Source organism: Schistocerca gregaria, chromosome X, assembly GCF_023897955.1.
Source record: "Schistocerca gregaria isolate iqSchGreg1 chromosome X, iqSchGreg1.2, whole genome shotgun sequence".
NCBI lineage: Eukaryota > Metazoa > Arthropoda > Insecta > Orthoptera > Acrididae > Schistocerca > Schistocerca gregaria.
This window is the reverse complement of record NC_064931.1, coordinates 579,575,241-579,592,720: the sequence shown is the minus strand read 5'-3', so window position 1 is coordinate 579,592,720 and position 17,480 is coordinate 579,575,241. Positions and strand designations below refer to the sequence as shown.

General features: G+C 38.1%; 1 protein-coding gene across 2 annotated transcripts in view; it reads left to right on the top strand.

The window, feature by feature from the left end:
* Positions 1–954: 954 nt before the first annotated feature.
* Positions 955–17,480, top strand: part of LOC126298628 (zinc finger protein 277) — a 121,748-nt gene continuing 105,222 nt past the window's right edge. Inside the window, exons 1-3 of one of the 2 annotated variants that reach the window (XM_049990038.1) lie at positions 955–1,087; positions 9,626–9,836; positions 9,920–10,076. In XM_049990038.1, the coding sequence (XP_049845995.1) occupies positions 1,069–1,087; positions 9,626–9,836; positions 9,920–10,076 (387 nt within the window). In that variant the 5' untranslated portion in view covers positions 955–1,068. Of the gene's footprint in view, positions 2,153–9,625; positions 9,837–9,919; positions 10,077–17,480 lie in introns of both variants that reach the window. The other variant, XM_049990037.1, reaches the window with a different exon arrangement.

Here is a 17,480-nt window from a genome sequence, read left to right as displayed (position 1 = left end):
AATGTTGCTGAATGAAACTGAAACACTAAAGTTGTATCAAAACGTTTTTCTGCATGAAAAATCAATGTTTTCGTCTAGAACTGAAACAGCTATTAATGCAAATAGTACCTGTAACTGATGTGGTTCTTCGATTTCGTTAAGTCTATTAAGATGCTGTTAAATACAACGACACAGTCCTTTCCACTACTGCAGGAACTATAACAAACGCCAGATAAATAAGACTATTTTGGCAGGAATCGTCATTTTAATGCGTTTGATTTACATAAAACCACAATGAAATTGGCGAAGTATTGAAATCAAATGCATACTACTACAAATAAACAGTATTGTTTTAGACAACAGAAATAGTATGACCTGTCCGTCATGTGCTCCAGTTCCTCAGGTACAGGATTGAAAAGAGGAAGTACGCTTCGAGAAGCAAAATCTGAATATAAATTAGGAATCGGCGACGTCTCACTTTTTTCTCCTTCCTGATTCTCATGAACAGTTCAGACAAAATCTCGTCATTGCTGTCTGTAACTGCGTCTGTCACTATTCCTGCCATTTTCAAAACTTGTTCCCCAGTTAAGCTCGCCAGCCGGCTAAAAAGGCTAAAAATCACCGGTTAACGAGTTTATTCCCCGATTAGGCATTATTCCGAGTACGCACGACGCGTTTCTCGCGCTATTCCGGAAACATAACTTAACCGGCTAATAACTGGAGAGTTTACAACCAATCCTAAAAGAAAAGGGCTTAGTTTACTGACGCATAGCACGGTCCAGCTCATGTAAATCTCCGGCCTTGGTAGTTTCAGTGACTATTCCAATAACGAAAAATTTTCCGAAAGACTTTAAGAATTATAAACAATTTATTTTTTTCTTATGACGGATTTTTTTATCCGCCGTCTTTCATCTGCTCTAAACAGATTCTGATCTTAATGCCGAAGTGTACGAGAAAGTACTTATCTTTGGATTTATTGTATTGCGTTACATCTCTGGGGGTAGTTGTCAATTAGCAGAGGAAAAGGTGTTGGTGGAAAGGGAAGGGGTGGAGTAGTTTTGAGGTTTAGGAATAAATAATTTAATACGTATGGAGTTTACGGAGGAAGGTACTGAAATTTGCAGTTGAAGCCCAATTGTCTCAGCTGCTAAACAATTCTCTGAACCACTTGAATTTTTTACAATGTTTTCCGGCAGAAATGTATGTAAAATGAAGCCGTATAATGCATTACGTCAAAAGTGCGCACAATGAGAGGACTAAATAACATTGTATTAACAGTAAGATTTTCTTCTCTCTTTCTTAAAAATGTAGGCAGCCCTATTTTGTAGTTTCCATGCATGCATTTTGTTAGTGTCATTACCCAGTATCTAGTATCTTTTCTACTTTCCAGCATCGTTTCCTCACACATCAAAAATTTAGTCGTAAAATTCAACGATTCCACTGTGCATTATTTATTCATAAAAATCTGAGAATGTGGCACGAGTTTAAATTTCTTAACGAAAAATATTCTCACGTAATGGCACTAACCACACCCCTTCCAAGTACCCTTTAGCATACACACTGCTTGGTTTTTTGACTGCGCCCATTGGTACCACGTAACGGTAACTCCGACGAAAAATATCGGAACCGCAGATTTTTTTAGATGTTTCCGACCCGCCACCCCCCTGCCCCCCACCCCTTCTCCTGGGGGCCACAGTACCGGAACCCCTTTCTTTTTTTTCCAAATGAAGCACTGATGCATAATTAATGACTTATATATGTTTAGCTCGAATATATTACGCGCTTGATAGTTTAAAACAGTACATGAAAGCGTGAAGAAATATTCTTTCGGTACAAGGTACATGGATGTGCAATAATTTGCGTAAACCCAATTTTGATTTTAAAATCTTTTCTTTGCCATACATGTAAATACAGTATAAATGAATTTTAGGTCATATGCTAGATTTAATGCAAATATTGACATATCGCATCTCGGAGAAGCCTGGTAAACAGTAGAACATTTTTGTCACGTTTACACAGAGATGTAGGGTAGTGGATATATGTTTATCATAGGCTCATTCATTTGTGTGAAAACTCACTCATGCCACTAGCAAGGTGTTGATACCTGTTTGACACATTCTTCCGGGACTTCGGTTTTCAATGATTGTTAAAATACAAGTGGGAAAGCAGAATGGTTTGTTTAAATCATTTTGAATTACTTTATACAATATATCAAGTTGTTAAGTAAGTGCCTCCATTAGAAGATGTGACACTATAAATTCTCATTCTGTAATTGTTTCCACTAGTCATAACCCGTACCTTGAAAAATGTTTAAGTAAGTTAAACAAAATATTAAAAATACATCCACATGGTCAGTCATTTGCTCATCGGTCGTTGCTGAAATCCAACATGTGATTAACTGTTCATTTCTGTTATGACTGTTACCCAGTACTGTACTGTTTTTATGAACCTTACATAGATTAATACATGTGTAACATCCTGTTAAAAACACACTATAAATACAATGGTTGATAAAAATGTTAAATATATCTTCATTGTTGTGAAACTGAAATTACCTCTGTTTTTCCTCATTTCCTACCTGTAACACTTCAGGGTGATAATTTACAAAATGCTCAGATTTAGGTGAGTGGTATAAGAATACTGGCAAGCATTAGACAAATGAAGGATGCTCATTGAGATTTTAATCTTTGGGGTATGATTTTGTATGTCTTTTGCAATAATTTTACCAAGTTGAGTGTGTTCAGCTATCCCAGTAGTTGAAAGATAAACAATGTCCTATAAGAAGAACGACCCAATCCTAGTACAATCTGTAGGCAAATATAAAAATTAAGATGAAGCATCTGTGACGTAGATTGAAGTTTGGAATTTTATGTTGCCTCTCTCTGTGTCTGTTTAACATTGCAATTTTTTTTTTTTACAGCTAATAAATGAATTTTTTTTAAATGATAGGTATGGCGGGCTAGTTTAGTATGTCTAATGCCCCCAGTCAGGGAAGTAAGTCTTTTGTATTGTCCTGGGAAACTCCTTTGATCTAGATTATGTTAGAATTATTTAGAATTCATTGAGGTTAAAATTTTGCCAATAAAACTTAGTAATTTCTAAATCATGCCCATTTTGAATAAAGAAATAGTATCAAAAGAGAGCCACTTTCAAGATGGGGTCTGACATACCGGTTGTTATGCACTGACATAGTGCTGGATTATCGACTTGAAACAAAAAGAATAAGCCGTGTTTTCTGTATAACTGGGCAAAGGTTTACCATACAGCGGAATGATAAATGTAGTATTTAAGTGTGTACCTTTGTCTGTGGTTTCTGTATGCATGTGAAATGAAGGTAAACATTCAATGTTGATTAATAACATTGAAGGAAAGAGCACAGAGAAATAATAAATTTATGGCATTTAGCAGTTGTGTGAAGACTGTTAATACGGCCTTCACATAGCACATCAGATGAGATTGTGACTATGGTTAAGAGCTTCAGAAAATTTGCAAGTTCTTACACTGACACGCATTTTTCTATTCTCAATGTACCTGTGTAAAATTGTGACTGCACTCGAAAATGGAAAATTAACTAAACATAATATTAAAATCGACTAATATTTAGCACTTGCTGAAATTACTGCAAGTAGGTATTGTGTTAATATAATCTGGTGCTGATTTGGAAGATGAGTTAAGAACAACTATAACTGGAGTAAAACTTGTAAATAATTAGACCTACTTTTTTTTCTAAAAGATGGACTAAGAAATAAAGCAAGCTCATATAGGAGTGGGATGTGGGCTCTTTATTCTTTCTTTTTCACCCATTGGTGGTACTGACCGTCAGAAAGTGGGTTCACAAAGAGGAAAACAAAATATAACAAACATTTGGCACCAGTGTAAAGACAGTTGGAAGTTTACAGCAATTGATGCTAAAAATATGCAAGTTTTATCATATGTAAAAGGAATGTTGTTAGTGTACTCAGTTCGGTGATTGGTTCGATGCAACTCTAGTCACTAGTCTGTCATGTGCAAACCTCTTCATCTCTACTTAACTCTTGCAACTTACTCATTTGAACCTTCGTACTGTAGTCAGTCCTTGTCTCTCTGTTTCTGTCGCATTCCCCCCTTGCCTCCCCCCCCCCCCCCCCCCTCAACTACCATGTGACACTGTACCACATCTTTTTTTCCTCAATTTGATTCAGTACCTCCTTGTTAGTTATGCTATTTACCCACCTAATCTTCAGCCTTTTCCTATCACACTGCATCTCAAAATCTGCTTTTCTTGTCTGAACTGTTTGTTGTCTACATTTCACTTCTGTACTAGACCACAGCCCAGACAAATGCATGTAGAAAAGACTTCCTACTCATTAAACTGTTGTGTTAAAAAATTTCTCTTTTTCTCAGAAATGCTTTTTTCCCCTTGCTATCGCCAGTCTTCATTTTACATCCTCTCTACTTCAGCCATTATCAGTTGTTTTGCTTTACAAATAACAAAACTTGCGTGTTACATTTTGTGTAACATTCCATGATATAATTTCCTCTGAATTGCCTGAATTAATTCAGCTTCATTCCTTTATTCTTGTTGTACTTCTGTATATATTCATCTTATAACCTCTTTTCAAGATGGTACACATTCTTTCCAACTGCTGTTCCATCCTTTGCCATCTCTGAAAGAATTACAATATCGTTATCAAATCCCAAAGTTTTGTATATCTTCTCCCCGAACTTTAATTCCCTATACAAATTGCTCCTTGCTTTCCTTCATTGCATGTTCAGTATGCAGATTGAATAATACTGGGATAGGCTAAAACATTGTTTCACTCCCTTCTCGACTATTGCTACCTTGTCAGTCTTTTGACTCTTTCAACTGCAGTCAGTTTTCTGAAAAGTTTTGGATAATTTTTTGCTCCCAGTATTTGATATTTGTTAAACTCAGGATTTTTGAAGAATACATTCAGGTTTCAATTTTCAAAAGTGATCTTCAAATGTTGTAAACATAGATTTGCCCTTCTGTAGTTCATCTTCAAAGTTAATTTACAGGGTGTTTCCTCGCATGTTATACATTTCTTAATCTTTCCCAAGGCCAGCATCTATCACTTGTTCCATTCTTCTGTAAATAGTTCATGTCAGTATTTTGTAACCATAACTTATTCACATCAATTAGCACCTGCCTCCTTTGGAATTGAAACCGTCTTCCTGAAATCTGAAGGTATTTCACCTGTCTCTTGCATACTGCATGGCAGGTGGAATAGTTTTACCATGATGTGTTTCCCCCAAAGATATCAACAATTCTGAAGAAAGGTCATCTGCTTACAGGCGCTTGTTTCAGATTGGGCCTTTCTGTACTGTGTCAAATTCTGGCAGTATCCTATCTCCCAGCTGAAGTTCATCTACTTATTCTTCCCTTTCTACAATACTTTGTTAAAATTAATTTCCCTTATATGGCTTTCTACATAATCCCTTCTCCTTTCAGCCTTCTCGTCTTCGCGTAGCACTGGCGTGCCATTGTAGGTTTTAATAATCATACAGCTGCTTTCTGTTCTCCTTATGTTACTTGATGTAAACAGAACTTATTAAATCATGTAAGTGGCCAGCATGTTGCCCTCTGCCTCTCCTATTTCTTGAAGTTAACCCTGTTGATTCTTCTGCTTTCAGTAAATACACCTGAACTGTTAAACATCTAAACTTGCCCTTGAAAATAGGCAGCTGTTTGTTATATTAATAAAGTGTGCAAGCTGCTTATCCATTTTGAATCTATCTTTAATAGGAGCTCAAGTATGGGTGGTCAACTTAGTTGATGTGTGTAAATATTATTACCTTTATACCTAATATTGTAGCTGTGTACACATTTCTGTAGCATAGTTGAAAAATTTACATTTAAAGAAACTGTCAATGTTTTAAATTTTCTGCACTACTGTCTCAATGATGCCTTTATTATGCACCCAACAGCTTTCTTGTGTAATTTTGTTGGACTTTATATATGTACATACATGTTGGATTGCCATATAGTGTCATACAATATAGATAAGAATGCATGTCATATGCTGAGCTGACAAAAGTCTTGGGATACCTTCTAATATCGTGTTGAACGTCCTTTTGCCCAGTGTAGTGCAGCAGCTCAACTTTGCATGTTGTTGGAGGCCTCCTGCAGAAATATGAGCTACACTGCCTCTATACCTGTCCGTAGTTGCAAAAATGTTGGCAGTGGAGGATTTTGTGTACAAACTGTCCTCTTCATTATGTCATATAAATGTTTAATGGGTGGCGAAATCATTCGCTCGAATTGTCCAGAATGTTCTTTGAACCAGTCATGAAAAACTGTGACCCGGGGACATGGTGCATTGTCACCCATAAAAATTCCATTGTTGTTTGGGAACATGAAGCCCATGAATGACTGCAAACAATGTCAAAGTAGCTGAACATAATTATTTCCAGTCAGTGATCAGTTCAGATGGACCAGAGGACCCAGTCCATTCCATTTAAATGCACCCCACTCTAATATGGAGCCACCGCCAGCTTGCACAGAGCCTTGTTGACAACTTGGATCCATGGCTTCGTTGAGCCTGCACCACACTTGAAGACTACCATCAGCTCTTACGAACTGAAATCGGGACTCATGTAACCAGGTCTCAATTTCCCAGTCATCTAGGGTCTGACTGATATGGTCACGAGCCCAGGAGATGCACTGCATGTGATGTCATGGTGTTAGCAAAGGCACTCACATTGGTCATCTTCTGCCATAGACCATTAACACCAAATTTTGCCACACTGTTCTAACGAATTATTTCACGCATTATTACTTGTCCGTTAGCACTGATGACTCTATGCAAATGCCGCTGCTCACGGTCGTTAAGTGAAGGCCGCTGGCCACTGTATTGTCTGTGGTGAGAGGCAATGAATCATATTTTGTATTTTCTGCACACTCTTGACACTGTGGATCTTGGAATATTGAATTATATCTCTTGCACGTGGTACTCCCAACATTGTATATGCGCGTATCACTATCCCATGAATTTTGTCATCTCAGTGTATCTTTGCAACAAATCCTCAGTGTTGACTGTTTGGTGACTTTTCTCTGAGGGGAAGATATTTGTGCACTCGTTTTTGAGCAGATTTGATTGTTTGTGATGCCACAGAAGAATTTCTATTACTGTAATTTGTGAAATGTGGTGGGTAGGAATAAGTAACTCTCTCTCTCTCTCTCTCTCTCTCTCTCTCTCTCTCTCTCTCTCTCTCTCTCTCTCTCTCTCTCTCACACACACACACACACACACAACCGCGCGCGCTTTCCATGAAACTCCAGGAATTTGTAACACTAGGTTTCAGAGACCTAACTCCAAAAATTTCACTTCTAATTATGAATAGATTTTTCCCATTGGTTTATTTGTCCGTTCTTACATCTAGTTCTATACTCTACAAGCACCTTATAATGTGAGGTTGATGCTACTTTGGGTGCCACCATCATTTCTTCTTTTCCCTGTTCGGTTTGCAAATAATGTGAGAGAATGAGTGAGAGTGTTGGTAACCCTCTGAGCCCAAATTTCACCTTGTTCTGTTCTTATATCTATGCAACAGTGGAAAACAGGGAAGATCTTTGAGTATACCATGAACTTTTCCCTTTTTTCCAGAGTCTTGAGTATGTGTGATATTAATTTTCTCGCAAGAACTAATTTTTCTGCATAGGCTGTTTTTTGCACCTGGTGTAATAATGAATGTTGATCCACAATAATGAGGTGTATGGCTTTCACATTGCATATGTCAGTCATTTTCACACAGTATTTTAACTGAGCTATGTAGCAGTGTATACTGATGGGCCTAACCGTGAGAATTCTCAGAGCTGCGCTGTATTATTTGCTGAATGTGTGTTGAAAATTCTCTTACTAAATTAATTTGATATTTCTGTGATGGTTATGAACAATGACGGGGTGATGAGATGTAGTCATGCCACAGAATTCATCTCATCTGACTTCCTAATTCATACAGTACATATACCATCAGAGAAGATAGTCCATGGTTATGTAGGACTCAATTATTTGCATACAGAGAAATCTGTAATATGTCGTCATGCTGATAATGAGACCACTGAAATTTCAAGGCTGTGTGATTGGAGGTGAAGCAAGGGATACAATTTACATTCACTCTGCATAGCCATTTTGCTATTGAAGCACTTGGTTCATGGGAGGAGGAGTAGCTATACGTGAAGAAAAAGGAGGAGAAGGAGCCCTTAATTTTTCAAATTCAGTTTTCAGTTGGATGTGGCATAAGAACTATGCTCTATGGGTGGCACATAAATACTTTGGAATCTACTGCAATCATACAACCAGTACAGATTTGTGTGTGGTATTCTGAAATATGCAAATGATTAAAGAAATATTTGCTTGATATTAATCTAGGAAGAATGGTTTTGATTGCTCTTGCAGTTTGACATGTGTTACTCCACATGATGATACCTCTGAAAGTAGATCACTCTCTAGCTCAACATTCACTTTATGAGGAAGAAAACACGCTCTGTTCTCTGAAAAAGACACTGGAATTTGAGATTGCACTTTGTGCATTCTCATCTTCAAACAACAGTTTCTTTTGTTCATCTTGATTGTGGTATAGTAACAAACCCAAGTTCTTCACCTTACAAAGTACTATTTTAATTGTGTGCTACACAAATTGCAAAGTTTTTGGGTATTTAATTGCACCACAAGACAGATTCTACCCTTTGAGAATCTTGTCACAGTTACATACACAAAGAAACAATCTTCAGCACTTATAATGTGAATTCAGTTGCGTATAGGGTATCTGGTGGTATGACGCACTGATCTGCTGCCAAAAGTTTTCAGCCAGCAGCAATATTGTCTGTAGAGGCATATGAAATTCTGAGTGTAGTGTAAAATATCTTGAATACTCTAAGTGTGTTAGTGATGAGGACAGTCTTATCCAAGCATTGACATAAATTCATTGTAACATTGTCAACCATCTATAAAGGTTATACTGCAGAATTGGCCACCATTTGTCTTTGTTTCACTGCAGCATTCATCAACATTAATGTATCAACAACTACACAAAATATGAAGCTCTTGGCAGCAGTACATGATCACGTCCAACTATGAAGTGATATGCCCGCTTGGTATTAACACCCATTGCACATACACTGATAAATGCATATAAGCAACATACATGTGTGTGGCCTGATGAAGAAAGCAAGTTTGAAAGCTGTTTCTTTTTTTATGTTTGTATGTTTTATCTGCATAGTAGAAATGGTCACACCCCACACTAGAATGCCCCATTACCATATTGATTTATTCAGTTTCATATTTTTTCCCCCAGATCAGATGCTATGCCTTAGTGTCCCAAAAGCTTTGTCAGGTCAGTTGCAGTCAAACTGTTGCCTTCAGATATCAAAATTGGAATAGATACTCTTGTATAACGTTTTTGTTGCTGCAGCTGCAAACATGAAATTGTCTCAAATTATGCAGTGGCCTCAGACATACATTTAAAATTCCATGTACAATTCTTTCTTTTAGGAGATCACTTTGTAAATTATCATTCATACAAAACCTTTTTTTCATAATTTTTTAAGGAATGTTAGCAATATTCTTAAAAATAGGATTTGTTTTCTTTTAAGTATGTATAATGCTTCTTCCTTTAGTATATTTATTGAGATAATATATTTCAGGTGAACAGGGGAAATTTTTTGGACCCTTATCTTTCACGGAAGTGGACTTAGAACACTACATTCATACTTTAGATGTGGATGAGTTATTGCCATGTATCCTGTGCGAAGATAAATTTGTTCTACCAAGTAAAAACAAAGAATTTATACAACACTTGTATGATTGTCACAGATTACTCATATCTGATCTGCACCACATTGTGGATTTGAAAAGGTAAGTTTCTTCACATTATATCCTAATTATGCTTTTTTTTTATAAGCTGATATTCTTAACATACATACCCTTAATATCTGCAGTTACTTCAGATACTGGAAAGACCGATTTGCATCTCTGCCTGTAACTGATGTGTGTCATGTGATAGAACAACAGTTTTCATCTCACAGTTCTTATGTATTGGGAGCATTTGTAGAGGAGGACAAAACCTTGAGAGAGAAACTACAGCGTAAGCGGTTGGTAAGTTATGGATTTAAATATGTGTGTAATACTGTATTATGTACTTCAACTATTCAGTTACATTATTTCATTAAATATTATTATGTAGAACAATAGATTATATAGGCAAATGAAGAAACTGTATTTATATGGTTACTTGCTTGGCTTTCAGTTGTTTCTAAAAGAGTACTTACTTCTACTCAAGAATTTCTTTATAGTAGTGGAGAATTTCAAAAAGAGAAACAACTTTGCGTTTGAAAATACTTCTGCTAACAGACATTTTATATTCGTGGGTAGATTTTATAGTTGTGCATTTCACTCAATTTTGTACCAATGTTAGAATTACTTGAGTAAAATGCAGATAATGTTTTCTTTTAGTATTGCATTTATGTATACTTCTATTACTTTCAAACTGCCGTAGAAGACTTAATTTTATTATTCATAAATTTACTGTCAGGACGTGGTTAATATCCCCAATTGATTAAACAGACGCCTGCATAATGTATACATGTGAAGTCCAAACATTTTAATTACTTTCCACTGAACCTCAGCATTTTAGGTCATCTATCATATGGCTTCTTGAGGTTATGTTTGCCAGTGTTCAACCCAAAAAGTAGAACTCACTATTCTGTTCATTATTTTTTGTTGATCCACTATGTTAATACACAATTAATAAAATGTTCTGGGCCATTATGCCGTAGTCGACTGGATTTCACTTTAAAATCCAATGTTGTGTCCCCATCTGTGGCAGACATTTTCAACAGGGGTCGTAGCTTCTTTGAATATCCAAATCACATCATGGCTCGCTTGACTACAACAAAATTCTGCTACCACTCAGTGGCATGATGTCACATTTTGAATGCATGAGTGCTATTGGCCATAGTCGACTGCCATTGTCGGCTGTAGTCCACAGCTCATGGTCTTGCTGTTGCGTTCACACTTCCAGAGCACAGGGTCTCGGGTTCGATTCCTGGCTGTGTCAAGGATTTTCACCTGCCTCAAGATGACTGGGTGTTTGCGTTGTCCTCATCATTTCATCATCATTCATGAAAGTGGCGAGATTGGACTGAACAAAGGTTGGGAAATTGTACGGGCGCTGATAACCACGCAGTTGAGCGCCCCACAAACCAAACATCATCAGCATCACATTGTCGGCTGTTGCTCTCACCCCATGGTGTAAGACTGGTGCACATCTTTTTCAGCATCGGAGTCCAGATGTCATTCAGTTTTATGCCATCCTCCTTCCTATTGAAATTCCTTGAGTGTTTTACAATTTTTATGGCCTCTCTGTATAACCTTTCATTGCATCCTTGCTGTCTCTGGACCATGGGGTCCCGGGTTTGATTCCCGGTCGGATTGGGAATTTTCTCTGCTTGGTGACTGGGTGTTTGTGTTGTCATCATCATTTGTGACAGTGGCTTGATTGGACTGTGAAAAAAAAAATTGGACTGTGTAACAATTGGGACTTTGTGCAGGTTCTAATGACTGCGCAGTTGAGCGCCCTACAAAACCAAACATCATCATCATCATCATCATCATCATCATCATCATCATCATTGTATCTGATTGTGATTTAGTCCAATCAGAATAAATGTAGTGGTCTCCTGGCTGCAAAGCATGTTCTGAAACAACTGACCTGTCAGTTTTCTGCAATTGCCCTTGAGCTCTTCTAGTCATTTTTTGACTTCTTTTTGTACTACCAGTGACACCTCCACATAACTACACAGAATCCTATAAATTCCTGCTTTTTCCAGCAGTTGGTGAGCACCCTTGGGCGATTTTAGGTGATCTTATATCTTTCGGATGGGTTTGTAGATTACTGTGATTTTCCACTTTTCCAAGATTTTTCCTATATGGTCAGTAATATCCTTAATGAAAGGCAGGAAAACTTTCAGTTTCACTGGCACTTGAGCACCGCTATGATTTCTACGTGGTCGTCTTAACATTCTTTTCACCTTAGCGAATGAATAACCATTTTAGAGCAATGCATTGATGAAATGTTTTAATTCTGTGTCGAGCAGTTCTGGTTGACAGATTTCCCATGCTCTTGTCTGCCAAAGTTTTTATGATGCCTTGCTTTTGTTTTGGCTGGTGGTTCAGATCTCGGTGTAGGTAACAGTCTGTGTGTGTGGGTTTTTGGTAAACCATGTGGCCCAAGGTACCATCTTCTTTCTTGAAAACTAGCACATCAAGAAAATTCAATCTTCTGTTGCAACACTTCATTGAGCAGAACCGTAGTGAATTACAATACCACATCAAAACTAACATGTCCTCCAGCTGTGCCACTGTGCTGTCTAATTTACTGACAAAATATGCCCAGTTCTCGATATACAATTCCGATCGACACCCATATGGTCATATTAATGTTGTTAAGAACTTGGCACCTATTTGATTGCCACATTCTTGACAACCATATTATGACCATATGTGAGGTGATCGGATTCATATATCAAGAATTTGGCACATTTTATCAGTAAGCTAAGTGCCATTGTGGTACAATTTTCCTCCCGACGTTGCAGAACTGTTTAAATATTGCCTCACAACCATGTATTTCAAATGAAACAATAAGTTCTATGAGCAGATAGATTGTGTTACTATAGAAATCCCCTTAAGCCCAGTTATAGAAAACTATTTTATGGAAAAATTAGAGGAGCAGACACTGGAAACTGTGAACAAGAAGTCAAATATTTGATTCCAATGATAGGTTTGTCTTGTGGCGCCAAGGCAGGGAGAAACTGGATTGTTTTCAAAACTATCTCAACTGGATCGGTTGAAGGATTCAGTTTACCATGGAGGAGGAGGCAGGTGGAAGATTGAATTTTCTTGATGTGCTAGTTTTCAAGAAAGAAGATAGTACCTTAGGCCACACGGTTTACTGGAAACCCACCCACACAGGCTGTTACCTACACCAGGTTTTAAACCACCACCCACTACAAATGTGAGGGATCATAAAAATGTTGGCAGATACAGCAAGAGAAATCTGCGAACCTAATCTGCTTGACAAAGAATTAAAACATCTCATCAACACAATGCTCAAGAATAGTTATTCATTTGCTGAGGTGAAAAGAGCCTTAAGGCCACCACATACAAATCATAGCACTGTTCAAGTGCTGGTGAAATCAAAAGTTTTCCTGCCTTTCATTTAGTATATTACTGACTGCATAGGAAAAATCTTGAAAAAGTGGAACATCGTGGTAATATACAAACCCACCCGGAAGATACTAAATTACCTAAAATCAGCCAAGGATGCTCACCAATTGCTGGAAAAGAATTCTGTGTAGAGAGAGAGAGAGAGAGAGAGTGTGTGTGTGTGTGTGTGTGTGTGTGTGTGTGTGTGTGTGTGTGTGTGTGTGTAGGGGGGGGGGGGGGGGGTGTAACTGGCTACTACAAAAAAAGGTAAAAAAAAAAATTAGACGAGCACAAAGACAGTTTCAGAAGAGAGAAGACTGACAGATCAGCTGTTGCAGAACATGCTTTGCAGCCAGGAGACCACCACATTCATTGTGATTGGACTCAAGTATTGGCAATTACAATAAGATACAAGGAAAGGTTTACAGAGAGGCACTAGAGATTGTAAAACACCCCAGGAATTTCAATAGGAAGGAATAGAGCATGAAATTTAATGACATCTGGATTCCGGTACTGAAGAAGATGTGTACAAGCATTCCACCATTGGGAATAGCAACAGTGGACGACAGCAGTCAACAACAGCCAATTTCACTTGCAAATTCAAAACCTGTGACATCACACCTCTGCACGGAAGCAGAATTTTGATGTAGTCAGTAGCAAGCCAGGGTGTGATTTGGATATTCAAAGAAGCTATGATCCCCCTGGAAATGCTGTCCACAGAAGAGGATGAAACATTGGGTTTTAAGGCGAAATCTATTTGACTAAGCATAATAGCCCAGAACATTTTATTAACTGTGATTATTTCCAGCCATGATAGTTTACATTTTACACTATGTTAATAGTAGATGGAGGCATTTTTGATAGTGAGAAACTGAATGAACTGTGTGTGTGGTTTTTTGTCCCAAAGTTTAAAGCTAGCCCATTGGTTCAAAACTAGTTAATAACTTTAACTAAAATGTCTTTCACTGTTGATGCTTCTTTCCTCAGCATAACAATAATAATTATCTCATCTGCAAAAGTGACCAATTCTACCACGTGAACAATAATGATCCCATTGTGATTTAACCCCGTGCAGATGATGTAGTGACACTCTTTGTATTGCTCTAAAATGTTAGTATAGCTTTCCACATTCTTTCTGAATGAAGCATACCATCAAAATTAAATTACTGTGATATGACTGAAACAGTCAAATGCCTTCAGTAAGTCAAGGAAGGTCCCAACTTGTGATATTTAATTATTTAAAAATTGTATTGTGTTATAAGTGAAGTTATTTCAGTATAGCAGCCCTTTTGGAATCTGAACTGCAATTGTCTTAGAATCCCATTAATACACAGATGGGTGATAACCACTACAGCACATTATGTATTTTAAAAAAAATAAACAATAAGTAAAATTGGTGAATGATGCAGGAAGTAAGACTACTGGGTGGTTATTGATACCTTTCTTATAGAAAAGCTTAACTACAGCATATTTTAATCTAATTTGTCAGAGAATGGGTGAGAGGTTTTGATCTGTTCATTGATTTTTATGTAAGACCAGGTAGAAACTTTTCTAAAATATACGGTTACTGCCTGACATAATATTAATTAATCATACGATGAATCACTACAGACCATGTAAAGTCAATTGCCATCAGAATTAAACATGTTAGGTGCTGGAGGTTTAGATTCTGAAAGGAACTGCCTAGTTTGTCATTTTATCTGCAGTCTCCCTAGGCATATTGCAGACTTCAAAGGTAAATATCTTTTTAAATGATGAGATAGCATTTATATATAGTTCTGTCATTGAAACTGATAGTTCACTTTCAGCCTCAGATAAGAACTGGATAGACATGCACACAGTGGCAGAACAAATGCCATTACAGAAGGTATCTGCAGAACAACATAGAGGGAAACTTTACCAGTTTCTGCAACAGAGAAATTGCATAATAATGTAAATCAACAATATGAGTGATATCAGTACAGTTGTATTCTCAGCCCATAAGAAGAAACTTAAAATCACACCATTGTGAAGTATTATCCAGCCTTGTATCAGCACTTATCATGAGGGTCACACATGTGAGGTGCATTCAAGTTCTAAGGCCTCCGATTTTTTTTCTAATTAACTACTCACCCGAAATCGATGAAACTGGCGTTACTTCTCGACGTAATCGCCCAGCAGACGTACACATTTTTCACAACGCTGATGCCATTATTCCATGGCAGCGGCGAAGGCTTCTTTAGGAGTCTGTTTTGACCACTGGAAAATCGCTGAAGCAATAGCAGCACGGCTGGTGAATGTGCGGCCACGGAGAGTGTCTTTCATTGTTGGAAAAAGCCAAAAGTCACTAGGAGCCAGGTCAGGTCAGTAGGGAGCATGAGGAACCACTTCTAAGTTGTTATCACAAAGAAACTGTTGCGTAACGTTAGCTCGATGTGCGAGTGTGTTGTCTTGGTGAAACAGCACACGCGCAGCCCTTCCCGGACGTTTTTGTTGCAGTGCAGGAAGAAATTCGTTGTTCAAAACATTTTCGTAGGATGCACCTGTTACCGTAGTGCCCTTTGGTACGCAATGGGTAAGGATTATGCCCTCGCTGTCCCAGAACATGGACACCATCATTTTTTCAGCACTGGCTGTTACCCGAAATTTTTTTGGTGGCGGTGAATCTGTGTGCTTCCATTGAGCTGACTGGCGCTTTGTTTCTGGATTGAAAAATGGCATTCACATCCCATCCATTGTCACAACCGATGAAAAGAAAGTCCCATTCATGCTGTCGTTGCGCATCGACAATGCTTGGCAACATGCCACACGGGCAGCCATGTGGTCGTCCGTCAGCATTCGTGGCACCCACCTGGGTGACACTTTTCGCATTTTCAGGTCGTCATGCAGGATTGTGTGCACAGAACCCACAGAAATGCCAACTCTGGAGGCGATCTGTTCAACAGTCATTCAGCAATCCCCCAAAACAACTCTCTCCACTTTCTCGATCATGTCGTCAGACCGGCTTGTGCGATCCTGAGGTTGTTTCGGTTTGTCGTCACATGATGTTCTGCCTTCATTAAACTGATGCACCCACGAAAGCACTTTCGACACATCCATAACTCCATCACCACATGTCTCCTTCAACTGTCGATGAATTTCAATTGGTTTCACACTATGCAAATTCAGAAAACGAATGATTGCACGCTGTTCAAGTAAGGAAAACGTCGCCATTTTAAATATTTAAAACATTTCTCATTCTCACCGCTGGCAGTAAAATTCCATCTCCCGTACGGTGCTGCCATCTCTGGGACATATTGACAATGAACGCGGCCTCATTTTAAAACAATGCGCATGTTTCTCTCTCTTTTCAGTCCAGAGGAAAAAAATCAGAGGCCTTAGAACTTGAATGCACCTCGTAGTGAACTTTGCCCTATGCACTATGCACATTCTGCAGTGATCCTGTCATTATACTTCTACCAACTGACATTGGCAACAATGTTATTATTTTGGAAACAGCTGACTTTGGTGTGAAAATTTGGATGATGCTAGAGATGAGACATACCCAGGATTGACCCAAGACCCAAATTCAGGAATGGTTATAAATTTATCTTAGCATCTGAAAGAATACCACTGGATGAGTCTGTTATAAGGAATCTCTTGTTGAGATTCCTAGACCACACATACAGTTCTCTTTATAACATGTGGAGAAGTTAATGGGAAATAAGTTCTATGGCCTGTCCACTTGTACTTATAGGAGGAGATGCCCTTTTGGCTCGTTGCGAACGCCATTGCGACAAAAACTTGTAAACTGACAAATATTTTAAGATGATGATATTCTTAGATCTGATAAGATTTCATTATTTACCTATGTTTCCATCAAAGTCCTAGAGAGCTCCTCCCAATACTCTGATAGCACAACTATTGAACTATTCAAGCACATGCAATGCCATTATAGTTTTCATATTCTGGACAATATTTCGGTCATATGCCCTATTAATTCAGAGAGTTTCAAGGCTGAATTAATAAAAATTAAAAAAAAAAGTTAAGACGGTAGTTTTAATGCTTCAGCTAAAAGCTGTTCTAAATAGCCCTCCCCTCCCCCTCCCCCCATGATTACAGTGCACCGAACATTCATAAAACCATATTAAACTGCCAGAAAAGTCCCTCTTTGGGATGGTGTTCGAGTTGTGCATCATGCCAGAAACAAAGTCAGTGTCGGAATTTTTCGGAAAGACGCTGTAGATGGCTCTGTGATACAGAACCCATTAGTGACATCCTAAGCAAACATGTTTGTGGAGAACTTTGAGGAAATAATCAGAGCCATATAACATTTAT